General features: G+C 44.4%; 1 protein-coding gene across 1 annotated transcript in view; it reads left to right on the top strand.

Moving 5' to 3' along the window:
• ap2b1 (adaptor related protein complex 2 subunit beta 1) overlaps nucleotides 1-23821 on the top strand; it is a 249959-nt gene extending 226138 nt beyond the window's left edge. The window contains exons 21-22 of the mRNA XM_070856807.1: nucleotides 14231-14325; nucleotides 18711-23821. Of these exons, the coding sequence (XP_070712908.1) occupies nucleotides 14231-14325; nucleotides 18711-18785 (170 nt within the window). The 3' untranslated portion in view covers nucleotides 18786-23821. The remainder of the gene's footprint in view (nucleotides 1-14230; nucleotides 14326-18710) is intronic.
• Nucleotides 23822-24222: the final 401 nt, after the last annotated feature.

The following is a 24222-nucleotide window of genomic DNA, read 5'->3' as shown; positions in this document are numbered from 1 at the left end:
GAGGTGTTGGGGGGGGGAAGAGGGAGGTGTTGGGGGGGGGGAAGAGGGAGGTGTGGGGGGGGGAAGGGAAGAGGGAGGGGTGGGGGTGGGGGAGAAGGGGGAGGGGGGGGGAAAGAGGGAGGTGTGGGGGGGAGGGGGGGGGAAAGAGGGAGGTGTGGGGGGTGGGGAGAAGAGGGAGGTGTGGGGGGGAGGGGGGGGAAAAAGAGGGAGGTGGGGGGGAAAGAGGGAGGTGTGGGGGGGAGGGGGGAGAGAGAGTCGTGGGGGGGGGGAAAGAGTCGCGGGGGGGCGCGGAGGTCGGGTCGGGGGGGGGGGAAGCGGGGGTCGGGTCGGGGGCAGCGGGGGGAAGCAGAGGTCCGGTCGGGTGGGAGGAGCCTTAAGCACGCAGCCCCAGTGAGGCCATTCGACCAGGGCTACGGGCTGTGTGCTTCGGGCCCCTCCCACAGTTTTGGGCGCCTGGAGCTACTGCACATGCGCGCCCACTGTAGCGCGCATGTGCAGAGGTCCCGGCACTGTTTTCGGTGCAGGGACCTGGCTCCACCCCCAACTGCTCGTGCCGCGCCCAGCTCCAGAGGGCCTGCAGGGAGCCGGAGAATAGGTAAGTTTTTTTTTTAGGCGCACTTTGTGGCGCGAAAAACGGGCGTCCAGGTCCGGCGCGGCCCGAAACTTGGGCCCATGGAGAGGGTGCAGAAAAGATTTACAAGGATGATACCAGAACTGTTGCCTATCAAGAAAGGATGAACAGGCTAGGTTTCATTTTCGGTTGAAAAGAGAAGGCTGAGGGGTGACCTAATTTTAGCGACCTCTATTATGAAAGGTTTTGATAGAGTAGACACAGAGTGTGTTTCCCTTTCTGGGGAAGAGCAAAACCAGAGGCCATCAATATAGATAGTCACCAGTAAATCAACTAGGGAATTCAGAAGAAACTTCTTTACCCAGAGAGTGGTGAGAACGTGGAACTCACTACCACAGGGCGTAGTTGAGGTGAATAGTATAGATGCACTTCAGGGGAGGCTGGAGAAGCATATAAGGGAGAAGGGAATGGAGGGTTATGGTGACAGAATTAGATAAGGAAGGATGGGAGGAAGCTCAAATGGAGCATAAACGCAGGCATTGACTGGTTAGGCCGAATTACTGTGCTGTATAACCTGTGTAATCCTATTAATGTAACCCCTGAATGGCTCACTCTAATTTTAAGGTTATGATCCTTATTCTAGATACCCTATCCAGAAGAAGTAGTTTCTCTCTATCTATCCTAACGAATCCTTTAATTATCTTAATACCTCAATTAGGTGGTTCCCCCATTCATTTTCTATACTCGATGGGAATACAATATTTCACCTGTATAAATGAATATTATTGGACTGTTAAAAGTTGACTTGATTTTAAGATCAAATTTAACCCCAGCCCCTTTCTTTTTATAAAAAAAAAAGATACTATTTAATGATCCAGAATTTGTTGCCAAACTAATGGCAAGTTTAATGGAGCTCGCTGCAACTTGTGGCGAGAAAGACATACCTCGTGAATTGCGTGTCATCGCAATTACTGGACAATTTGCTACGCTCTGTCATTAGCCTCGCGAAAATGGCAGCTCGCCCTCAACCTACCTGTTATTTTTATGAACTTGCTGGAATTGCCGATTAAACTCAAATTAAGTTAGAAACTATATTTATCAACCTCTCCAGCCCAGAGTGGAAACTATTTAAACTGTTGTTGTGTCATTATTGTATGTAGTAAATTATTTTTTTTTTTAATTAAAAAATAGATATTGCTTTTCTTTTGTCTGTTTTTTTTTTTCTCTTTCTGAATCCAGTCTTTCCTTCTCCCCCCACCCCCCCCCCCCCCCCCCCCCGGCCCTTTCTCTTTCTGTACCTAATTTGCCCTCCTTCTCTGTTTCTTTCTTAATCCCTAAAGCTCACTGGTTGAGGAGATAGACTGTTGGCCCCGTCATTCACCAAGGTCACAGAGCCCCCGTTACCCTCGCCGCGCCATTATCAGCTTGCACTTCCAGCAACTTAGAGTAAAGAATTTTCGAGCTGAAGGATGCGTGAAAAGGTGTAACAGACGGGGCGCGCCACCAGACACCATCAAAGTCTGGGCCAATTATGTTCGCTGCAAAATAACCATACACACCATGTGTGGGCACAGTCGGGTTTGTCCCCTTGCATTCTGTCCAAAGCGCCAGAGGCCACATCCTCAGCCTCTACCCAGCTGTGCTTTGTACCAAAGGTTACACCTGCAAGTGAGGGATCCTGCAATTTGTGCAGGTTATTCTCCAGACAAAATTTAGGGTTCTCTCAGCCACGTCCTGACTGGCTTAATATACATGCAAGTCAGGTTTACTCTCATTTAAACGTCAACTGCGGTGTTTAAGGGAATAGACTTTGCAGTACGTTTTAATTACTGCTGTGTGCCTCTGGAAGACGTTAGAAAGCTGGCCAGTTGATTTTACATGTAATACTGAATATTTAATGGGGCTTGTCAAACAAGCTACAGAGCCAGGCTTTAAGGATGTTCTGCATTTTAAAAATAAGACATGTCAAGGGGCAATAACTTAATTAAGCTGCGCTGTACAAAAGTAATTCGGTTAAACACTCGCTACTCTGAGTTCTTCGAGTTGCTGTGTTTTGTACAAAATGCGCTTAATTTTAGGAGATAAAATTCACATCAGTTGTACATCACTTAGCTCAGAATATATAATAAGCAATTGAACTATAGCGCAGTGTAATTTTATTTTCCAACATGTTACGTAGAGTTGATTTAAAGTAAAGGTTAATAAAAACTTTAACTTGATTATGGCAGAATGCACCTATTCTAATTTTAAAAGGGATATGCAGGAAGAAAGCCCTTTACACAGTCAGGGCTGAGATGAAGACATGGTGGAATTTTCACCGAGGTTCTCCCAATTATCAGTGAGTTTATTGGAAACCCTGGAGAAACAATATTAATGCCCGTTTATGCCATTTCTCCAGGGTTTCCACTGAAATTTTGGCAGGTAATCAGGAGAACCTCAACAGAAATTGCAGGCAACAGACTGTGGGCTCAAAATTGCCCAGGAGTTGCTGTTTTTTTTTTGGAGCAACTTGATTTTTCTGGAGTATCTTAAAAATCCCCATTTTGCACATTCAATTTGCACCAGTGTAAGTGAGTTAGTTAGGATTTTTTTAGTTTAGTTTTTTTCAAAAGGGGGTGTTACCAGCCACCTATGCCCGTTTTGGCCATTTAGGTCACTTTGGACAGCTAATAGTTACTCCAAACTAACTGAGGCCAGTGTATGTGGTCGCACAGAAAACCCTTGCGGAGAGTGAAGAAATCAGCGCAGGTAGGTGCATCAGAGGCCAGCAGAACTCAATGACTTGACTAAAGAATGTGAATAGGATTAAACATAGAAAAATAGAAAATAGGTACAGGAGTAAGCCATTCGGCCCTTCGAGCCTGCACCACCATTCAATAAGATCATGACTGATCATTCACCTCAATACCCCTTTCCTGCTTTCTCTCCATACCCCTTGATCCCTTTAGCCATAAGGGCCTTATCTAACTCCCCCTTGAATATATCCAATGAACTGGCATCGACAACTCTCTGCGGTAGGGAATTCCACAGGTTAACAACTCTCTTGAGTGAAGAAGTTTCTCCTCATCTCAGTCCTAAATGGCTTAGCCCTTATCCTTAGACTATGTCCCCTGGTTCTAGACTTCCCCAACATCGGGAACATTCTTCCTCCATCTGACCTGTCCAGTCCCGTCAGAATTTTATATGTTTCTATGAGATCCCCTCTCATCCTTCTAAACTCCAGTGAATACAGGCCCAGTCGATCCAGTCTCTCCTCATATGTCAGTCCTGCCATCCCGGGAATCAGTCTGGTGAACCTTCGCTGCACTCCCTCAATAGCAAGAACGTCCTTCTCAGATTAGGAGACCAAAACTGAACACAATATTCCAGGTGAGGCCTCACTAAGGCTCTGTACAACTGCAGTAAGACCTCCCTGCTCCTATACTCAAATCTCCTAGCTATGAAGGCCAACATACCATTTGCCTTCTTCACCGCCTGCTGAACCTGCATGCCAACTTTCAATGACTGATGTACCATGACACCCAGGTCTCGTTGCCCTTTAGTATTCCGTAGCTCCACCCATACCTATTCCACACCATCCAAGCTAATGTCCTTCCTTACTATTGCATTAATTTCCTCTTTAACCAGCAATGCCATCCCACCTCCTTTTCCTTTTTGTCTATCCTTCCTAAATGTTGAATACCCTTGGATGTTGAGTTCCCAATCTTGGTCACCCTGGTCTCCGTGATGCCAATTACATCATATCCGTTAACTGCTATCTGCGCAGTTAATTCGTCCACCTTATTCCAAATACTCCTCGCATTGAGGCACACAGTCTTCAGGCTTGTCTTTTTAACACACTTTAACCCTTTAGAATTTTGCTGTAATGTGGCCCTTTTTGCTTTTTGCCTTGGGTTTCTCTGCCCTCCACTTTTACTTTTCTTCTTTCTATCCTTTGCTTCTGTCCCCATTCTACTTCCCTCCGTCTCCCATCCCCCTGCCATATTAGTTTAACTCCTCCCCAACAGCAAACATTCCCCCTAGGACATTGGTTCTGGTCCTGCCCAGGTGCAGACCACCATATGACAAACTTCACAAAGTTAATTTACTATACAACAGAAGCATTCATGGAAGCTTAAACTACAAAAATAAAAGACGTAAAGAGACAAAACATATTTACATAATTTTTCAAAATATCCAAATAAAAAATAGAAGTACCTCCTCGTAATTCTTATGTAGGAAAGCTCCTGGGGGCAGGAGCTACTGCGCATGCACGCACACTCCCACGCATATGTGCAGAGCTGTAGGCACTGTTTCTGGCGCAGGGCCCTAGCTCCGCTCCCCGCCCCAATCTACTGGTTATGCCGCGCCAAGCCCCGGGAGAGGCAACACAGCGGACAGAATCGAGGGAGATTTTTTAGGCGCCGTTTTCAGCCAACAAAGTCAGCGCATCTCTGGTGAGTGTGCCGAAAAAAGGGGTGGGCCGAATTTGAGCCCTGTAAGAGCAGAGAGATCTCATTATATTTATCATGCAATTTCATCATCATAGGCTGTCCCTCGAACGAGGATGACTTGCTTCCAAGTGAGTTCACATGTTTCAATGAAGGACCGACATTCCTAGAATGCTTTTGTCACCTATTTCTCTCCCCACCCACCCAATCTCTGTTGTTGACTCTTGCTGGAATATGATCCTATGGTCATTGCCCACTCTCTTGTACCTTGCCCAAATTCCCACTGTGGACGTGTGAGCCTAGATGGTAAGTGTTTGCAGAATGTTCAACAGTCAGGGCCATTTTAGCCAAGCCTGACTCGGTCCATTAGTTGTGCTGTCCAGCAGGGGTTACTGGATAGTGATTAGGAGTGGGAGCCCTGACTGATTCCCATGCACAATTCCATGCCTTCCGAGCCCAGACACACTCTGAGCAATTAAGCACTGCTGCCTTTGCACTTGGTAAGCACAGACAGACGACCAAACCTGGGACCCTCCTGCTACAGTTGGAGATTCCAATACTGATTCACTAAGATTATTATTTGAAAGTACTAGAATACTGGCTGCATTGCTACTGACTAAACTGTGGGCATGCTGGGCGCTATGTGATGGGTTGAAGGACTTACATTCTTCCCTGACAATCTTTGTGTTCACATCACCACAGGGTGGCTGGGAATTGTATTTTGTGCTTGCTATTTTTCCTTTGCCTGCAATTGTCAGATTTTTACTATTGATGCCATTCGTGATGATTTCGGGAGTATTTTTGGTATGTTAGAGATATCATTACACCACATTCTAATTACTGGAACTGTTTTTGCTCTGAAACCTCATTCAAAGAGAATGTTCAAAGCCTCAGCATTGTAAACCCACATCACACAGTGACAGCGTGATTAGGACTCTCAGAATCCAGCTGCACTGGAACAAGTCCACAGAGGACCATAGTGGGCCATTAAAACCACCCAACCTCCACTTAGTCAACTTACATAGTAATTACAGCACAGAAACAGACTGTTCGACCCAACTGATCTATACTGGCGTTAATGCTCCACACGAGCCTCCTCCAACCTACTTCATCTCGCGCCATCAGCATACCCTCCTAATCCTTTCTGCCTCAGGTACTTATCTAGCTCCCCCTTAAATGCATCTATGCTATTTGCCTCAATTATTCCATGCGGTAGCGCACTCCACATTCTAACCTCTCCCGATTTTCCTGAATCCCTTACTGCATTTATTCATGACTATCTTGTATTCATGGCCCCTCGTTTTAGACTTGCCCACAGCTTTACCCAATTGGTTACATAATAAACAAATAGTATGAACCATGTTAATTATATGCATCCCTGGGCCTGCTGCATGCATGAGTCGGTTGCAGTGTGAACCTCCCTCTGAGTTCCAAGTGCCGTCTGTCAGTCCAAAAAATGCTTTTTAAATACTGAAGCTCCTCCCCTATTGTCAATCTTGGCAGGCGTCTTTTACATACAAGCTCTAAATGGACTGGAAATCCCGGCCTCCCCGGGTCTGTGCGGAGTGTCTACGGACCCGGGAAGGCATCGCAAAAGCCGGTTTTCAGCGCACAAATGCGCAGCGCCAAAAATCGGCACTTCCGATCTGTCCGGTTTCTGGCTTGACAGATCTCGCGCACATCGGGAGCGAGGACATTTGCTTGGGCAAGATTACTGGATTTACCCATATCGTGCCCAACAAATGTCCTCAAAACTTTTGTGCCTGATAAAAGCAGGTGCATAGCCTACTCTTACAGGCGTAAGAGTTTTAAAACACACAAAAACATTGTAAAATAACATTTTTAAAACACATTATTGTTAAAAACCCTCCCCACTACGTAAATTTATTTTAAACCATAATTTTAAAACTTTTTTTAAAAATTGGAAAATATATATTTTTTAAATACATAAATAACTAATTTAAATTAATAATATTTTGTGCATTTTTTCTATTTTTTATTATTGTTTGAGTGTGTTTTGGGGGCTGCTTCTCATTCATAATAATGGGAACTCCAATTTACGGAGTTCCCATTATTGTGAATGAGAAAATACTGTACCTGATTGGCTGCCCAGAGCCATGTGACTCCAGCTCCAGCCCTGCACACATCCCGACGTGCACGCGCTGCGACGTGCAGTCAGGGGAGGCCTCAGGACCGGGATCTCGCATGGCCGCAGCAGCTTCAGGTAGGTGCGCATCTTTTTTCTAAAAATCCATTCGAACGCCCGCGGGGAGGAGAAACTGGGATTTCTGGGCCAATATTACAATTACTGAAAGCTTCCATCTCGCTCTCCTTTCACTTGTATCGAAGCCAACATCTCTATAGAGTCTTTGTGTACATTACAGAACTTCTCTCTCTCTTTGTGAATGTGTTAAAATGATGTCATTACTTTGATTGCCAGCAGCCTTTTCACGCAGCTCTCCTGCAGATGCCCATTATTGCTGGGGTATGATGATCCCGTCAGCACCATGTGCCCTCCACTGTTTCCAGGGTGCTGACCATTCCTCGTGAGAGACTCTGGACAGTAGACTCTCAGCTTGTCATCCGACCACACGGCACGGCAGATTCAAGCACAGCCCTATCCTCACTGACATTCACATAAGCCCCTGTCCATACAGGTCATTGGATAAAGATTAGGGGCGGGACCCCTTGTCTGACTCTGCCACTGCCACCCCCATCCCCAGCTTGCACACTGTGGGATGCTGAGGCCCACTTTAGCACACCAACTGTTGCAGTCAGGCAAATTGGCACAGGCTAGCCTTCAAACCCAGGGCCTGTATTACTCATTATCACTGGACGTGGTGCGTTTACCCACTGGGTCATAGGGTGAGCTGACATTTAACCGATTGAAGTACCCATGTGAGTCAATGTTTAAATCGCTGGTTTATTGATTGGCCTTAGTATTATGAGTACATTCTAATACGTAGTCTTCAGCTGTGATCAGTACTAAACTTGGTTGGCTTTTTAACAGAAAAAAAACTTATAATTAGATTTTTTTTGTTGTTTTTTGTCTTGGCTGTTTATAAATCATCACAACATTTGTGCCTGATTGGGAGTGCCATTTTCAAACAGCAGAGCAGAAGAGTACACACTCAACCACAGAGTGTTGGTTTCCATGGCAATTTTCACTTGAAAGAATTTGGTACTGAATTCTAGCACTCATCACAATTTAAAATTGTCAAGGAAGTGTTGCAATAAAAAAAAACTATTCATCATAAAAAGCTGTCCGGGGCCAATTTATGATCATACACAAAGATGCCAGTGTTCCTGTAGGGACAACTTTCTCCAAACTCCTTCCGATATGCCCAGAATAACTCCATTAAAGCCTCGGTGTTCCAGAGTGTGGGAAGAAGGAACTCAAAATAAAAGTAAGCACCTTCCCGTACTTAAATTACATTGGGCTGGATTTTACTGTGAGCGGCAAACGAACGGCTGATTTATACTTGCACTTGCCCAGAGGCTTTCTATGGGCATTTTCATTGCAAGTTGCTATCAGCTAAACATCCAAAAGGCGCAGCACTCTCCAAAGAGCATCTTGGCTTCTGTGTGAACAGGGCAGACAACTCTATCTCTCCAACCAATCAGACGAAAGAATTGTTAACGAGCAGCGCAGTGTCTGAACCAGGAAGTGTAAGTTAGAATATTGAATTCAATGTCAAATCGGGTATAGAAAGTCAAGTAACGAGAAGGAAAGAAAATTGGGTTAAGAGAGAGAGATAAGAGACAAAGAAAAAAGTTTCAACAAAAATTAAATCTCCAACAATAATTAAAAGCTGAAGGAATGAGATGTCACAAATGTAAAAGTTAATTTTTCAGTGCCAGAATGGGTGTTTGGCAGTAATTAAGACTTGCCATGCTGTTAAAAGGGTACTTACACTGGAATGGACAAGCCCATACTTTTTATGGTGAGTTAAATCCATATCTGAGATAAGTGCAGCAACGTGGCATCATTCAATACACTTGAATGGTGAGTCAGATGGCGAGATGCTGTTTCTGGGAAGCTTACGGAGGAGTGTCGCTATCTCAGACAGCAATTTCTGGATTTTCCTGTTTAACTGTGCATGTGCGATCATCGGGAGTTGTTGACCAATTTGCACATAAATAACGGTGAGCAATTAACCTCACCGTATTTCCACAGCAAAATCCGTCCCATTATCATTACACAGGGAGTACCTCACCTCATTACTTCTGAACGGCCTAGCTCTAATTTAGTAAAGCGTTCCAAGTCGCTTCACCAGAGCATTATCAAACGGCATTTGACACCCAGTCACAAGGAAATAATAAGACAGGTGCAAAGAGGTAGGTTTAAGGGGCATCTTAGAGTAGGAGAGCGGGAGAGAGACGGAGAGGTTTAGTGAGGGAATTCCAGAGCTTGGGGCAGCTGAAGGCACAGCCGCCAATGGTGGAGCAAAGAAAATTGGAGATGCATAATTGGTGGAGTGCAGAGATCTCGGGAGTCGTAGGGCTATAGGAGGTATCAGATGGGGAGGGGCAAGACCACGGATAGATTTGAAGACAAGGATGAGCATTTTAAAATCGAGGCATAACCCCAATTGCTGAAGAACTAGTAATTGGGGTTAGCTAAATAACAGATTAAAGGCCTTTGTCCATTTGCCTTTTTTATTTTCTCTTTCAAATAATTCAGTAATCTATTTTGTATAACCTCTTATTGACATCGCGACAAAAAAGAGTCTAGATCCCAGGATTGTAGCTGATTTCCTATGTGATATTGGCATCGTATTCACAGGCTACATTTGATGTGTCCGTACTTTATAGGATTACCAGTTATGACCATAATGCTTCCTCCACCTATCTGAGTGACTGAGGTAACTGTGACTCTCAAGTTCAACACTTGGGCCATGTTGCACTGTTACCCTTGGATCCATTGGATAGGATATATCCAAATAGAGTACTGGGAATGACGTATTTGAATCTATGCTTTAATAAAGCATGAGCTGAAAAAAGAAACATCACTATACGGCAAAATATATTTCAGAAGTTATACAGGCAGTTTGTCAGCTTTAATCAACCTAATACAAATTTAATTCTAATTTTTATTCCTAATTTTTTCCTGTTAGTGTTTTCAGTCACTTGTCTTTGTACAGTTACGAATAATACTGATACTATTTCCTGAAGTACGCATTGCATTTCCCAGTCATCATCATCAGAGGCAGTCCCTCGGAATCGAGGAAGACTTGCTTCCAGTCTTAGCATGAGTTCTTAGGTGACTGAACAGTCCAATACAAGAACCACAGTCTCTGTCACAGGTGGTCAGACAGTGGTTGAGGGAAGGGGTGGGCGGGGAGTCTGGTTTGCCGCATGCTCCTTCCGCTGCCTGCACTTGATTTCTGCATGCTCTCGGCGACGAGACTCAAGGAGCTCAGCGCCCTCCTGGATGAACTCCCTCCACTTAGGGCGGTCTTTGGCAAGGGACTCCCAGGTGTCAGTGGGGATGTCGCACTTTATCAGTGAGGCTTTGAGGGTGTCCTTGTAACGTTTGGCTTGTTTGCCGTGGATGAGTTCTGAGTAGAGTGCTTGCTTTGGAAGTCTTGTGTCTGGCATGCAAACTGTATGGCCTGCCCAGCGGAGCTGATCAAGTGTGGTCAGTGCTTCAATGTTGGGGATGTTGGCCTGGACAAGGACGCTAATGTTGGTGCGTCTGTCCTCCCAGAGGATTTGTAGCATCTTGCAGAGACATCGTTGGTGGTATTTCTCCAGCGACGTGAGGTGTCTACTGTACATGGTCCACGTCTCTGAGCCATACAGGAGGACGGGTATTACTACAGTCCTATAGACCATGAGCTTGGTGACAGTTTTGAGGGCCTGGTCTTCAAACACTCTTTTCCTCAGGCGGCCGAAGGCTGCACTGGCGCACTGGAGGTGGTGTTGGATCTCGTCGTCAATGCCTGCTCTTGTTGATGGGAGGCTCCCGAGATAAGGGAAGTGGTCCACGTTGTCCAGGGCCGCGCCGTGGATCTTGATGACTGGGGTACAGTGCTGTGCGGCGAGAACAGGTTGGTGGAGGACCTTTGTCTTATGGATGTTTAGCGTAAGGCCCATGATTTCATATGCCTCAGTAAATACGTCGACTATGACCTGGAGTTCAGCCTCTGTGTGCACAGACGCAGGCGTCGTCCGCGTACTGTAGCTCGACGACAGAGGTTGGGGTGGTCTTGGACCTGACCTGGCCTGGAGATGGCGAAATTGAACAGGTTCTCACTGATTCTGTCGTTTACTTCAACTCCTACGGGGAGCTTGTCAACTGAGGTGGAGCATGGCAGCGAGGAAGATTGAGAAGAGGGTTGGGGCGATGACGCAGCCCTGCTTGACCCCGGTCCGGACATGGATTGGGTCTGTGATGGATCCGTTGGTAAGGATTACAGCCTGCATGTCTTCGTGGAGCAGGTGGAGGATGGTGACGTACTTTTGGGGGCATCCGAAACGGAGGACAGTAAATGTTTGTTGGTTACCAAAACAACATTCCAACACTTGAATATCTGCACAAGTGACACAGTCGATCTCTTGTTCCCTACATCTTGTTTCCATTCCCTTTGTACTCCCAAGAAATGCAAAACAACTTGGGAATCCTCTTAACTATTCATATGTTTCATTAGAACGTTAAAAAAAACACATTGATGAGAGAGGCCATTCAGCCCATCAAAGTTCATCTCTAACTTAATTCTCCTATTAAAACATCAAGTTGTATTTTGAACACTCGGTTTACGTGTTTCCAGTTCTGCAGAACCTCTCCAATGCTCAATGGTTCTTTCACAGTGGAAACCGATGTCATATAATTTTTTTTCTTTAGTCTCTTTTAGCGTACCAGGAAATATGCCACCTGTCCTGGGGGATTAGTTAGTCGCAAGTCCCTTTAACATACCTAGTACCTTGAAAATTCGTTACGATTGTACTAGAAATACTGAATAGCAGTTTAATACTATCCTCTTTAGTTAGTAGGATTAATGAGGAATATGAAAGTAAAAGTTTAAGAGAGAAGGTAGGACCATTCGGGGATGAAGGAGGGAGCCAATTAGTGGAGGAGGAAGGTGTGGCAGAGATGTTAAATATTCTGCATCAGTTTTTTACAAATTACAGTGGAAGATTGAATACATGTACTGGAGGAGGATATGGAACAATTGGCAGAGCTAACTATAGAAAAGGAATTGATTCTGAAAAAAGACTAGAACTTGTGCGGAATAAGTCACTGGAGCTCAGAGGGGTGTGCCTTAAGATGTTCAAAGAAGTCAGAGAGGAGACAGCAGAGGTTCTGGCCACAATTTTTCAATCCGCTTTAAAAATATAAATTGTGCTGTGGAATTGGAGAGTAGGTCATGTAAAACCCGTATTCAAGAAAAGGCGAGAACGATAAACTGGATAACTATGGGCTCAATTTTCCCCAATTATCTGCGCCATTTATTTGGGAGTAAATTAAAATTCCAAGTTTCCCCAAAGTTTCTGTGCCAGCGTAATTCACTTAGGTATAATTTTTTTACCTCGTTGGAGGCATAACCTGCCACCCGCACCAATTCTGGCCATTTAAGCAAGTTTGGCCAACTACGATTTTTTTTTAAAGACGACATATGTGACTGCTCTGAAAAACCTTCTGGGCAGTTAACAAAATCTGCGCAGGTAAGGGAACCACGGCCGGTGCTGCTCCTAGCCTGAGCCAAAAGCCCCCCTCCCAGCCCAGGTCGAAATGCCTCCCTCCCTGCCCCACCCACTCCCACCGGTGCCGCTCCTAGTCTGGACCAAAAGCCCCCCCACCCCGCTGGTGCCTGGTGCCACTCCTAGCCCAGGCCGAAAGGCCTCCCTCCATCCGCTGGACTGGTGCTGCTTCTACCCCAGGCCGAAAGGCCTCCTTCCCCTGGAGCCAGTGCCGTTCCCTAGCCCTGACTCAATACTCCCTCTCTGCCGCTGCTGGCCCTTACAGTTTACAGGATAGACTTTTGGCACAAAAACTCTTTAATATTTTCATGTTGGTAAGTAATGTGCACGGTGCTTCTGCAGGTTGCTGTGAGCTGGCCACAATGTGTTGTATGTTTCACTTTCCAGCCTCAGCCCGCAGTGTGTCCCTCGTTACTCTGGCAACCCGATCTTTTTGGCGCACATCTTAGGCTCCACCCACAGAGATTAAGGGCAATGTGCGCCGGGCCACATTCACAAGTTAAAACGGGGAAACTTTCAACTTTTTTTTGGCGCAGTCGGGGGCCCAAAAAAAGGGCTTAACTCTTCAAATACACCAAAAAACGGCATCGGGCAAAATTGAGCCGTATATATCTAATCTAATGTCTGTTTGCAAATATTAGAATTCAGTTCTGACAAAGGGTCTCTTTAACTCTGTTTCTCTCCACAGATGCTGCCTGACCCACTGAGATTTCCAGAATTTTCTGTTTTTATTCCAGATTCCAGCATCCACAGCATTTTGCTTTTGTATTAGAATTCATAATTTGAGTTAAAATTAATGCGCATTTATAAATGCATGGGTTCATCAAGATACAAGAAGGCAGAAAGTTGGCAAATAGTGACGAGGACTGCAAAAGTCTTCAGGTAGGCATTACTAGACAGATGGCAGGTGTGTGTAATTGAGAAGTCTAACATTTTAAGAGAGAAATAAAACAAGGAATTGAACCATATATTCTTTGGATAGATGCTGAATGGTATAGATGACCTAGGAATTCAAATATATAATTGCCTGAAAGTGAGAGTTCAGGTACATCAAGCCATAGTAAAAAAAAAAATGGGCAAGATAATTTTGGGTTTTATGAATAATGGCATAGAGTACAAGAGTAACGATGAAATGATATGAAACAATTACTAGTCACTGCGTACAGCATGTAGTTTTGTGTGCTCCATTCTAGAAAGGACACTAAAGCCACAGAGCTTATAACATAGATTCACCAGGCTGATGCCAGGGGTGAGAAGCTATAGTTTTAAGGAGAAACTTGAGGTACTGAGACTATTTCAATTGAAGCAGAAAAAGCTAAAAGGAGATTACTGTCCATGAAAAGTTCGGAGGAAGCCATTGCTACATTGAGGGTTTTATTTATTTTTTGCATCTATGTGAAGCATAAGCTGCAAAACATCGTACAAAAAGTGGAGGAAAAAACCCTCATTACAAGAGCCTTCTGGGATTTAATGCGCATAAACTTCTGTATTATAAATAATGAGACCTTATGTTTGCTGATTGGAGCACCGGCCCACCTGATCCCAGGTACGTTTCCCCACTACACTGATCTCTACTACGCAGCGTCTGACACCAAGTTTGTGAAGGAGGGTCCCCATCAGGTAAGTGCGCATTCCGTTCGGTAACCGGCGGCGTAATCCGTAGTTACGTTGCTGACCGCAAAATCCAGGCCAATGGCCGAAATTGCCCTGGGCGGATAATTTGAATAAGGTGAATATTATCCGCCTGAATCCACGGGGTGGAGATTAGAGGGAAATTGCCCTCTTGCTTCTCTATTTCATAGAGGCGGTGTTTGGGGATGGGGGCGGAAGGCGGGCGGCATCATGGGCACCGCGCTGAGCATGTTGGCGAGACACTGATGATGTCAGCGCGACACTTATGGTGACGCGGACGTGCCACGTCACACTGACCATCACAACGTCACTCTCCTTCACTTAAAGGGGAGAGCCGCTGCGAGCTCTGCAGCCACTTTAGTGGCGTCCACTGGACCACGAAGGAGGGCTTAGGCCGGGCCAGCGGTCCGGCACCCAAGGGGGGGTGCCAGGTTGCCTGTTGGCGGCCCGGCCGAACCCATGGCCGCCATTGTCAGACTGACTTCAGAGTCGTCCGACAATTAAAATAAAATGGCTGCCGTGGCCTCCTCTTCAAGGGTGGATGTGCCGCCCAGCCACTGCTAGCTTGCCACCGGGGAAAGCTGTCGGGGGGGCGGCACCAACCGGCGATGGCTCTGCTCCCGTGGGGCAATTTCCCTCGCGGGGCGGACAGGGGCGGGTGACTGTCCAAAGGTGCAGCCGCTGGACAGGATGGAAACCCGTTTCCACGCCCCCCGGCTTGGCAATTTCTGATAGGTCGGCCCATCCCCCTGCCCCCCCCGGTCGGAAAGATCCTACCATTTTTTAGAGGCAGTAATGGATCTTATGGGGGGGGGGGCTATTTTGGCCCCTAAATACTTTTCCTAGACAAAATCCTAAAATGCTTCCATTTCCAGCCTCATATAGCTTTTAAAATGACTTGGATTTGTCAGGAGGTATCTCCTAATGTTGCGTAAGCGAGCCCTGTACCTGTTGGCATCAGCTGTAAAATTTTCAGGCATAATTGCTGGGAAGGTGGTGGAAAATTAGCCCAACTCTGTGCCAGCAAATAGGATCTCCCCGTCGTGCGGATCATCTGTCAAGTCGGAACTTGACAGATCACAAGTTCGGGATTTAGCGCATTGAGTGGGGAATCAGATTTTCATACTGCATTGGTGCGTATTTGCATACACCCACATTCAGAGTCTTAAAAAAAAATCAGTACACAATGCATTTGAAGTAACAGTCTTATTAAATTGTGTTTTATTACTGCTCTCTGAAATTTGTTGATTGGTGTTGATTTGATTTGGAGAGAATTTCTGATGGCATATGCAAATGTGAAACAAACTAGGCGCATTGTAGAGAAGGCATCTGCCGTGAGTAACATAACTATATATGTTTGACAATACTGGGTTACTCAGTGAGTTAAATCCTGGCCTTTGACCTCTAGAACTAGTCGGCAAGGACCCACAACACACAATTGTTCTTAATTGTCACTTTAACTCAAAGGCTACATGGACGACGTTAATATGAGAAATTGAGAAATATCACACCTGTTCTCTCGTGGACGTACAAGATCACTTGACACTATTTCGAAGAATAGCAGGAAAGTTATCCCCGGTGTCCTGGCCAATATTTATCCCTCAATCAACATAAACAAAAAACAGATTAACTGGTCATTATCACATTGCTGTTTGTGGGAGCTTGCTGTGCGTAAATTGGCTGCTGCGTTTCCCACATTACAACAGTGACTGCACTCCAAAAGTACTTTGTAAAGCACTTTGAGACGGCCAGTGGTCGTGAAAGGCGCTATATAAATGCAAGTCTTTCTTACAGTAGAGGGTGCTCTGCTGAGGTTGGGACAGTGAATAAGGAGTTATGGTCTGCATCTAATCACGCTATACCTTCCTCTGGAATGCTTCACACTGACCGTGCCAGAAATGGAAAGTGGTTGAATCCTTAGCACGATCCTTGGGTGTCTTGACAGAGTGAGCACTTGCATTAATGTAGCACCTTGTCACATCCTCAATATACTCCAAAATATTTTACAATCGAAGAATTACCTTTTTGAGGGGCAGACACCATTATACAGTCAAATGCAGCACAGTTTGAGCGGAACCAGGTCCCACAAACTGCAAATGAATGAATGACCAGATAATCCATTATTATGATGTTCATTGGGAGAGAAATGTTGGCCATGACACCGGGAGAACTCCATGCTTTTCTTTGAATAGTGCCACTTGATCCTTTATATCCTCCTGCACAGGCAGATAGGTCCTTGGTTTAACATCTCATCCGAAAGTCAAAGAAAAAGCTAGGGCCATGGCAATGCAATAAATGTTAGTTATAGAGGTACTATATATATATAATGTAGGTTTAATATGTGCACTCATTCAGGAGTTTTTTTTTTAATTGAGAAGGGTAAGTGAAAGGCCACAGCCTATAGTAATGCATTTGCAGAGGGCTAACCAGGCAAGGAAATACACAATAAATGGTAGGATACTGAGAAGTGCAGAGGGACCTTGGAGTGCATATACACTAGTGTTTTATACAGTTCAAGCATAACCTCCCTGCTCTTGCATTCTTTGCCTCGGCTAATAAAGGCAAGTATTCCGTATGCCTTCCTAACCACCTTATCCACCTGGCCTGCTACCTTCAGGGATCAATAGTCTTGGTTGACTATGCAGCAGGAAGCTCTGTACCAAAAAATTGTGCGGTTTAGCCAGTCAAATTCCAAGAGTACCCATATTAGGCAAACAGAAGATATTTCTGTGGATTCCTCAATATTTGATTTGGAGACTGTTAATTATGATGATTTCTTTCTAAAAGTGTAAGGCACCTGACCAACCAAAAGAAAGATGTCAGTGCATCTGCCCCGGGCTGCGCGGGTCTGCCCCGGGCCGGCGGTGCAATGTGATGATCTCCAGTTACAGTGGATCAGGTTCAAGGGACTGCAGTATCTTGTGTGTAAATTCAGTGGAGCAATCTGCCCAATTCTGGGAGAGTGGCAGCTTAATTTCTTGATCCTGGTATCTGATGTTGTGGTTGCCTTTTTATACATGCACAACAAGCCACTCTGGCAACCTGAAGCCATTTCGACGGTGATAGTTAATTTCTGCATCGAAATTAATTTTTTTTAACAATTATTGCAGTCAATTACAGTTTGCTGAATTGCACTAATGGGGTATTCTGTGGTGCTCCATAGTTCACAAGTGCCGTTCTATGTTCTGGATTTAAGAAGGATGTATATTCACTGGAATTTAAAAGAATGAGAGGGGATCTCATATAAAATTCTGACGGGATTGGACAGGTTAGATGCAGGAAGAATGTTGGGGAAGTCCAGAACCAGGGGTCACAACCTAAGGATAAGGGGTAAGCCATTTAGGACCAAGATGAGGAGAAACTTCTTCACTCACAGAATTGTGAACCTGTGGAATTCTCTACCACAGAAAGTTGTGGAGGCCAGTTCGTTAGATATATTCAAAAGGGAGTTAGATGTGGCCCTTACGGCTAAAGGGATCAAAATGGAAAGAAAGCAGGGAATGGGGTACTGAAGTTGCATGATCATATTGAATGATGGTGCAGGCTCGAAGGGCCGAATGGCCTACTCCTGCACCTACTTTCTATGTTTCTATGTAACTAGTGGCTTGGATGTGAAATGAGCTGAATCTAATGTGTTTTGGAATTTTTATACTTGCAAAGTTTAAGATCATAATATTGGAGAAAGTAGCGAGGTTTTTTTTGACAGCACCACTTTGGATGAAATTACAGACTGACAACTGCGCTTACAGTAAATGGGCAGTTATTTTTCACTCAAACGCTTAATGGTAATTATTCTAATATTGGGAAGCTTGAGTCTGTTGCTGAAAGTAATTGCGGAGCTACGGAGACACTGCCTGATGTGAGAAGAGTTGTCCTTAAAACAAACAGCGAGCTCGGTGCGCTCATTGAGTTTCCTTTCTGCTGCATTTGCCTTGAAGCACTCAATTGGCAGCATCAACATCTCCAACTTTGGCATAGCAGTCTCTGGAGGCACGGAAACCCACCAGAGGAGGCGATTTATCCAGGGGCACCTCAGGAGCAGCAGAGCTGGAGCAGTCTATAAATGGTGAGGCAGCACTGTGGAAATTCACTGCTGCCCAGTCAGAATCTAACTGTTTAGGGTGAAGTTGGCTGAAAAATTTGACACAATTATTAACCCTTCTTTCACATACACTCATTGGCTGTGAATATCTAGCATTTTTTTAAATTTCTCGATTCTGGCATTCTGGGTTGTTTTCTCTCCAGTATTGCAGCGTCCGCCTCAGTGAAATGCATCACTACAGCTGCTGAGGAGCCGAGAGATTTCCCTGAACAGTACCCACTGCATTAATATTTCACTATCAATTAATGTTTTGTTTCTTCCTCCCTTCCAGCTGTCTCTAAAATGCAGAGCACCAGAGGTATCACATTATGTCTACCAAGTCTACGACACTCTTCTGAAAAACTGAAGCTCGGGACCAGCTCCCCAATCATAATAGAAGTACCCATCTTACTGCACTCAGCAAATATCACTATCAGTGCTTACAAGAAATGGATCATCAAAAAAATCTACATTTGGTGGTTTTTTTAATAGAAATGCACTGATTAAATGGTGAAACCTACAATTGTGTACGTTTAATAGAAGGTGTCAACCACAGTCATTTTTGGTGCCAGAAATCTGTATTAATTTGTTTGCTTTCTTTTTTATGAAACCACTGTTCAGACCACTAGCTCAAAGTGATGTGATTCCATCCGAAATATTTGTTCTGTGCCAAGTTTGTTCTGTTTTAATAATTGCTTTGTACTCGATGTATAATTGGGCTCGGAAATTTCAGGGACTGTGCTAATCTCCACAGGATGCATCGAATGTGGGGGGGGGGAATGGCCAAAATGTTGGGTGTGTCTTAAATAGGGGAGGTACATCATGGGGAAAGTACTGAAACCATGAAGTATTTAAACCTGGACATACTTTTCCCCCTACTAAAGAATTAGTTCCATTGTTCAAGTTGTACTTAATCAAATGTACAAAAAATGTCCTTTCAGAGGCCCCTATGTTTCTGATGCAAAAATCCTGCAGGTTCTCCCAACAGTTTCATACAGGCATTCCCATGAGGAAGCTGTGATTTCCTGAGTCAGTCACCCACACTAATCTGTGATTGTGGGAGTCCTGCTGTCTTTAAGGGCCTTGTGCCTCTTGCTGAAACCGCTGACACCTGACTTCTCCCTGAAACTTGTTAGGCGGGTCTGTTGTATCGCTGCTGAAACTTGAAGACTTTCCCACTTTGAGGTGGGAGGGTTTTGCATCTTTAAAAAAAAATGACTCCAATTTTAAGGCTTTTATTTGCGCTTACACTTGTTGTAAACAGCATCCTACGCCGTGCCTGCACTGTCCTCGTACAAGTTGCCCAATTTTTGTAGATTATTTGTATTTGTTGCAATTTTTCAGAAGCGTTTTATTTTAAATGCATCACCGTTCTCAATAAACTGCTTGTCTAAACGATAGCAGTGGTGTGGTAGGCCAGGTATCAAGGGCCACTGCGATGCTATTCACTGTATTGTGATGGTGATGACATTGCCTGACTGACCCTTATTGCCGCCAGTCTTTTCTTTATAATTGCAATTATTTTTTCAGATACAGCACGTCGTACGTTCATGCCTTGTTGACATAAGTGTATATAATACTGAATAAAGGGGAGTGAACCTTGTTTAGTGTCTTGCTGACAATCTGGTGGTGAGGGTGGGTGGGGGGGTCTAGTGGGTGGATTTAGTGTTTAGGTGTATTGCTGTGGCTGGTTATTGCATCAGTATCAATTGGATTTTTTTTGGCTGCGTCAGTACACGATAGGTGGCTTGGCATGGTGTGTCTCTCCTGTGGTTGCCTGGGCTTTGAGCGTCAAGAATCAGGATCAAAATTTAGAGAATTTCTCTTGATTCAGCCTCAACAAATGTATATTCTTTTTCCAGGCTAGACTATTTTCCATGGCACCTTGATCCCTATTAACTGGGGCTAGTCGTTATTACATATCAGTAACGTTGCAGTTTGAAGAGTTGTTATTACGTGTTCTATGACTGTTGTGCACAATCCAGTTTGAAACCACCATGGTGATTGTAATCTCTGTCAATCACCAGCAGTGCATGTTGTATTGGAGCTTCGCCCTCAGCAGTGCAAGCATGTACCATGCACTATATTTAATAATCAAAAAAAAACACACGATGGAGAATGTCATAGCAGGTTTATCTCCTAGAGCATTGAACCTACTCTGTGTAAAAAAATGTTTCAGGGTGATTTTGAAGCATTTTCTGTTTTAGTTTTATTGTGTCCTTGTAACTATAGTGATTTACTTCTCCGATGGAGCACTCAGCTGAAGTAGGGGCTGAGCAGATAGAGGTCACGATCGAGCTTCCACGCTATTTTATGATGGTGTCTTGCAGTACTTAACTTCAGTGTGTCGAGTGCTTCTGAAATCTCCAGTGAGGTAATCTCCTGTTGTGGGAAGTCGGGAGAAGATACTGTCGGCACAAAGTTAAGTACCTTCCTGTATCGGTTTAACAGTTTCTCTATTTGCTCCCTCCTCTCGCCATATCCCAAATGAGCAAAACTGAATTCTGTCCTAACTTCACTGAGTACTTGGAGAGGACAGGCAGTGTCCTGCAAACATGACACTGTCTGCATGAGAATGCACATTCTACCTATCTATCAGCCCATTCTGTTTGTTATCCTGGGTTCAGTGGGTTTATTGATTTGCTCCAGAGTGCCAAGTTGATTTATAGTGATAAGCACAAGTGTTTTGTGGCTAAACCAGCATGAGTACCTCTACACAATTTAGCGCTTGTATGCTATGGGTTTCCCTGCAATGGGAACTGAGGATATGAAGTAGAAGGTAACTCCCAGTTGCTAATCCGGCTGCAGTTTTAAACCAAGTTTATCATTTTATGGAAACTCCACAGGTGATGAATAGGCCAACCAAACTTTTTTGAAAAGAGTAAAAGTTAATGTTGAGAGAAAGACAAGAGCAGCGTTCTATTGGTCCAGGACACCCGAACACGCAGTTCTTTCTCTGGGGCAATGGTAATGAACAGAGGCTAGGCGCCTTACCATGGGATGGAAACATTACCTCGGCCACTCATCTTAGGATCATAGAAATTTACAGCACGGAAGGAGGCCATTTCAGCCCATCATATCCATGCCGACTAACAGCTATCCAGCTTAATCCCACTTTCCAGCTCTTGGTCCGTAGCCCTGTAGGTACTTTTTAAACGTGATGAGGATTTTTGCCTCTACCACCCTTTCAGGCAGTGCGTTCCAGACCTCCACCTCACATCCCCTCTACCAATTACTTTAAATCTATGCCCCCTGGTTAGAGGGGACATAGATTCTGCTAAGTGAAATAGGTCCGTCCTAGCCACTCTATCTAGGCCCCTCATAATTTTATACATCTCAGTAATCATCTTGTAAGATCAGCCCTTAGTGAAAGCTCCAGGTGGCTCAGTGAGTGTGATACTGAGCCCCAGGAACTTGAGAGGCATCCGGTCAATTCTCAACCACTGTGCTTGGTTAGTTGATCTCAGACTGTGCACCAGTAGCGGTTCCGTAACTGTCAGCAGCTCTCCTGGACTAGGGTAGATTAGCCAGGATCCCTCTTTCAAACATGTGCAGTGAGCTCTGTTGGGAAGTATGCACACGAGGCTGTCAGCTGAAGTGAGGATCGATTGTGAGTGAGGCCCTCTGTGTTCAAATAGCCTGCCAACTCTCGCTGGCTAGGCTCATCAGGAGAATAGTGACATGGATGAGGAAGGGAACTACCTCACCCCTGGAACAGTACTCCAGCAAAACTCAGTACATTCAGGAGAGAAGGGAATTGGATGGGTTATGAGATTTTTACATTCCAACCAGAGGATGAACAAACTGCAATGTCCAGACTGACATTTATTCAGAGGGAATGGATGGTAGACTCAGTCCTTTTAAGTGACAAATATATAACAGACCACATATATTTTACAGAAAATGGATATTGTAGTCTAGTTATGTTACTGGATTAGTAATCTACAGACCTTAACTAATAGTTCAGAAAATGTGAGTTGAAATCCCACCATGGCAGTTGAGAATTTGAATTCAGTTTATAAAAAAGAAATCTTGAAATAAAAGCTGGTATCAGTACAAAAAACAAAAGTGACCAAGAAGCTGTTTAATCTTCATTTAAACAAAAACTGGTTCATTAATATCCTTTAGGGAAGGAAAGGTTCTTGCCCGATTTGGCCTATATGTGACTTTAGTGGTTGATTCTTAACTGCCCTCTAACATAAGAAATAGGAGCAGGAATCGGCCATTTGACCCCTCGAGCCTGCTCCACCATTCAGTAAGGTCATGGCTGATCTGATCTTGGCCTCAACTCCACTTCCCTGCCCATAACCCTTTACTCCCTAATCGTTCAAAAATCTGTCTATTTCCACCTTAAATATATTCAATGACCCAGCCTCCATAGCTCTCTGGGGTAGAGAATTCCACAGATTTACAACTCTCTGAGAAGAAATTCCTCCTCATCTCCATTTTAAATGGGCAGCCCCTTATTCTGAAGTGGCCTAACAAGTCATAAACTATTACAAAGACTATCCTTACCCAACAGCATTGTGGGAATGGATTCCATAGATAAACAGCTTTTCTAAACAACACTCTTTTCACACTTTCTGGTATGGCCAAACAGTTCCATCTCACTTGTCATTGACCTTTAACCTGATGCCACTGTACTGCAGCTTTCTATCAGTACATAAGTGCACACACTGCAGTCTATAAAACTATGTGGACCGTATGAAAGTTATTTTCTTCGGCTGGCTTTTAGTGTATCGGAGTTGGTTGCCTGCTAGGGGTAATTTGCTTGCAAATTCTCAGTCTCGCATTACAGTGGCATGGGAACGCAGCAAGCTTCTGCTGGGCTCAAATCAAACAGAGGGTGAATCAAGACATTACCATGCTGGTGCACCTCCTAAAGGATGGTTACAGAGCACCATTGTTGTAGGCTTGCATATCCCCTGAATGAGAGTAATCCATTTTAGACTGCTGTCCAGCCACAAGAGTGGAACTCGGGTGAAAGGTCGTGACTGCATCAAATTGACTTTAGCACAATGCCTTTGAGTGGGTTGTTTTGAGAAAATGAAAACCATTTACAGATTAGTTTGGTTGCTGGAATATACCTTGACCCTCTTCTCTTACCCCCCCCCCCTCCCCCCCCCTCCAGTTCCAATGAGACTGCTTTACATCATGAAGTTCTGTCCTCTTTCAATGCGTTCCAAGTACACTGTGTTACTTGTCTGCTGTACTGGTGTGTGTAAAAAAAAAAACTTTTTTTCCCAAATATACCCATAATATTCCAAGGTTAACATGCTTTGTGGTTCAGATATTATAATTCTGATTTCCGATAAATAATATGCTCTTCTGAATGTTACCAGATTTACTAAAGTTGATATATATATATATATATGTCCATTAAAATCTGGCTTCCCTCGAGAACTGTGTCAACTATTATGAGTCATATGTTTGTACACAATGTGCAGTTAGGGTTGAACAATTACTCCCCAGAGCTTAAAGGGGGAATCAGTGGTTCATCATTGCTGAATTTATTTTAGGATTTGGATTGTTGAATTCGTTTAATGTTTTGTTGTGGGTGGAAGATTTTTTTCAAATTTTGGCACCCAGTTTCATAATCGAGCACTCCCGACTTAAATTAGTTTGTTGCAAAGAAGGAGCTCATTTATACAGCATCTAATCTTGTCTCTCAGATATCCTAAAAAGTTTCACGTAAAATGAACTGCTAGGCGTAAATGTGGCAAATAATTAGTGTACAGCAAGATTCCACAGTGATGGTTAGAAGAGGAAATGTAGAGGCATAGATAAAAAGTAGGCTGACCGAC

Source organism: Pristiophorus japonicus, chromosome 16 (genome assembly GCF_044704955.1).
Source record: "Pristiophorus japonicus isolate sPriJap1 chromosome 16, sPriJap1.hap1, whole genome shotgun sequence".
Taxonomy (NCBI): Eukaryota; Metazoa; Chordata; class Chondrichthyes; family Pristiophoridae; genus Pristiophorus; species Pristiophorus japonicus.
The sequence above is the reverse complement of the archived record's forward strand: the minus strand, read 5'-3'. Positions and strand labels throughout refer to the sequence as shown.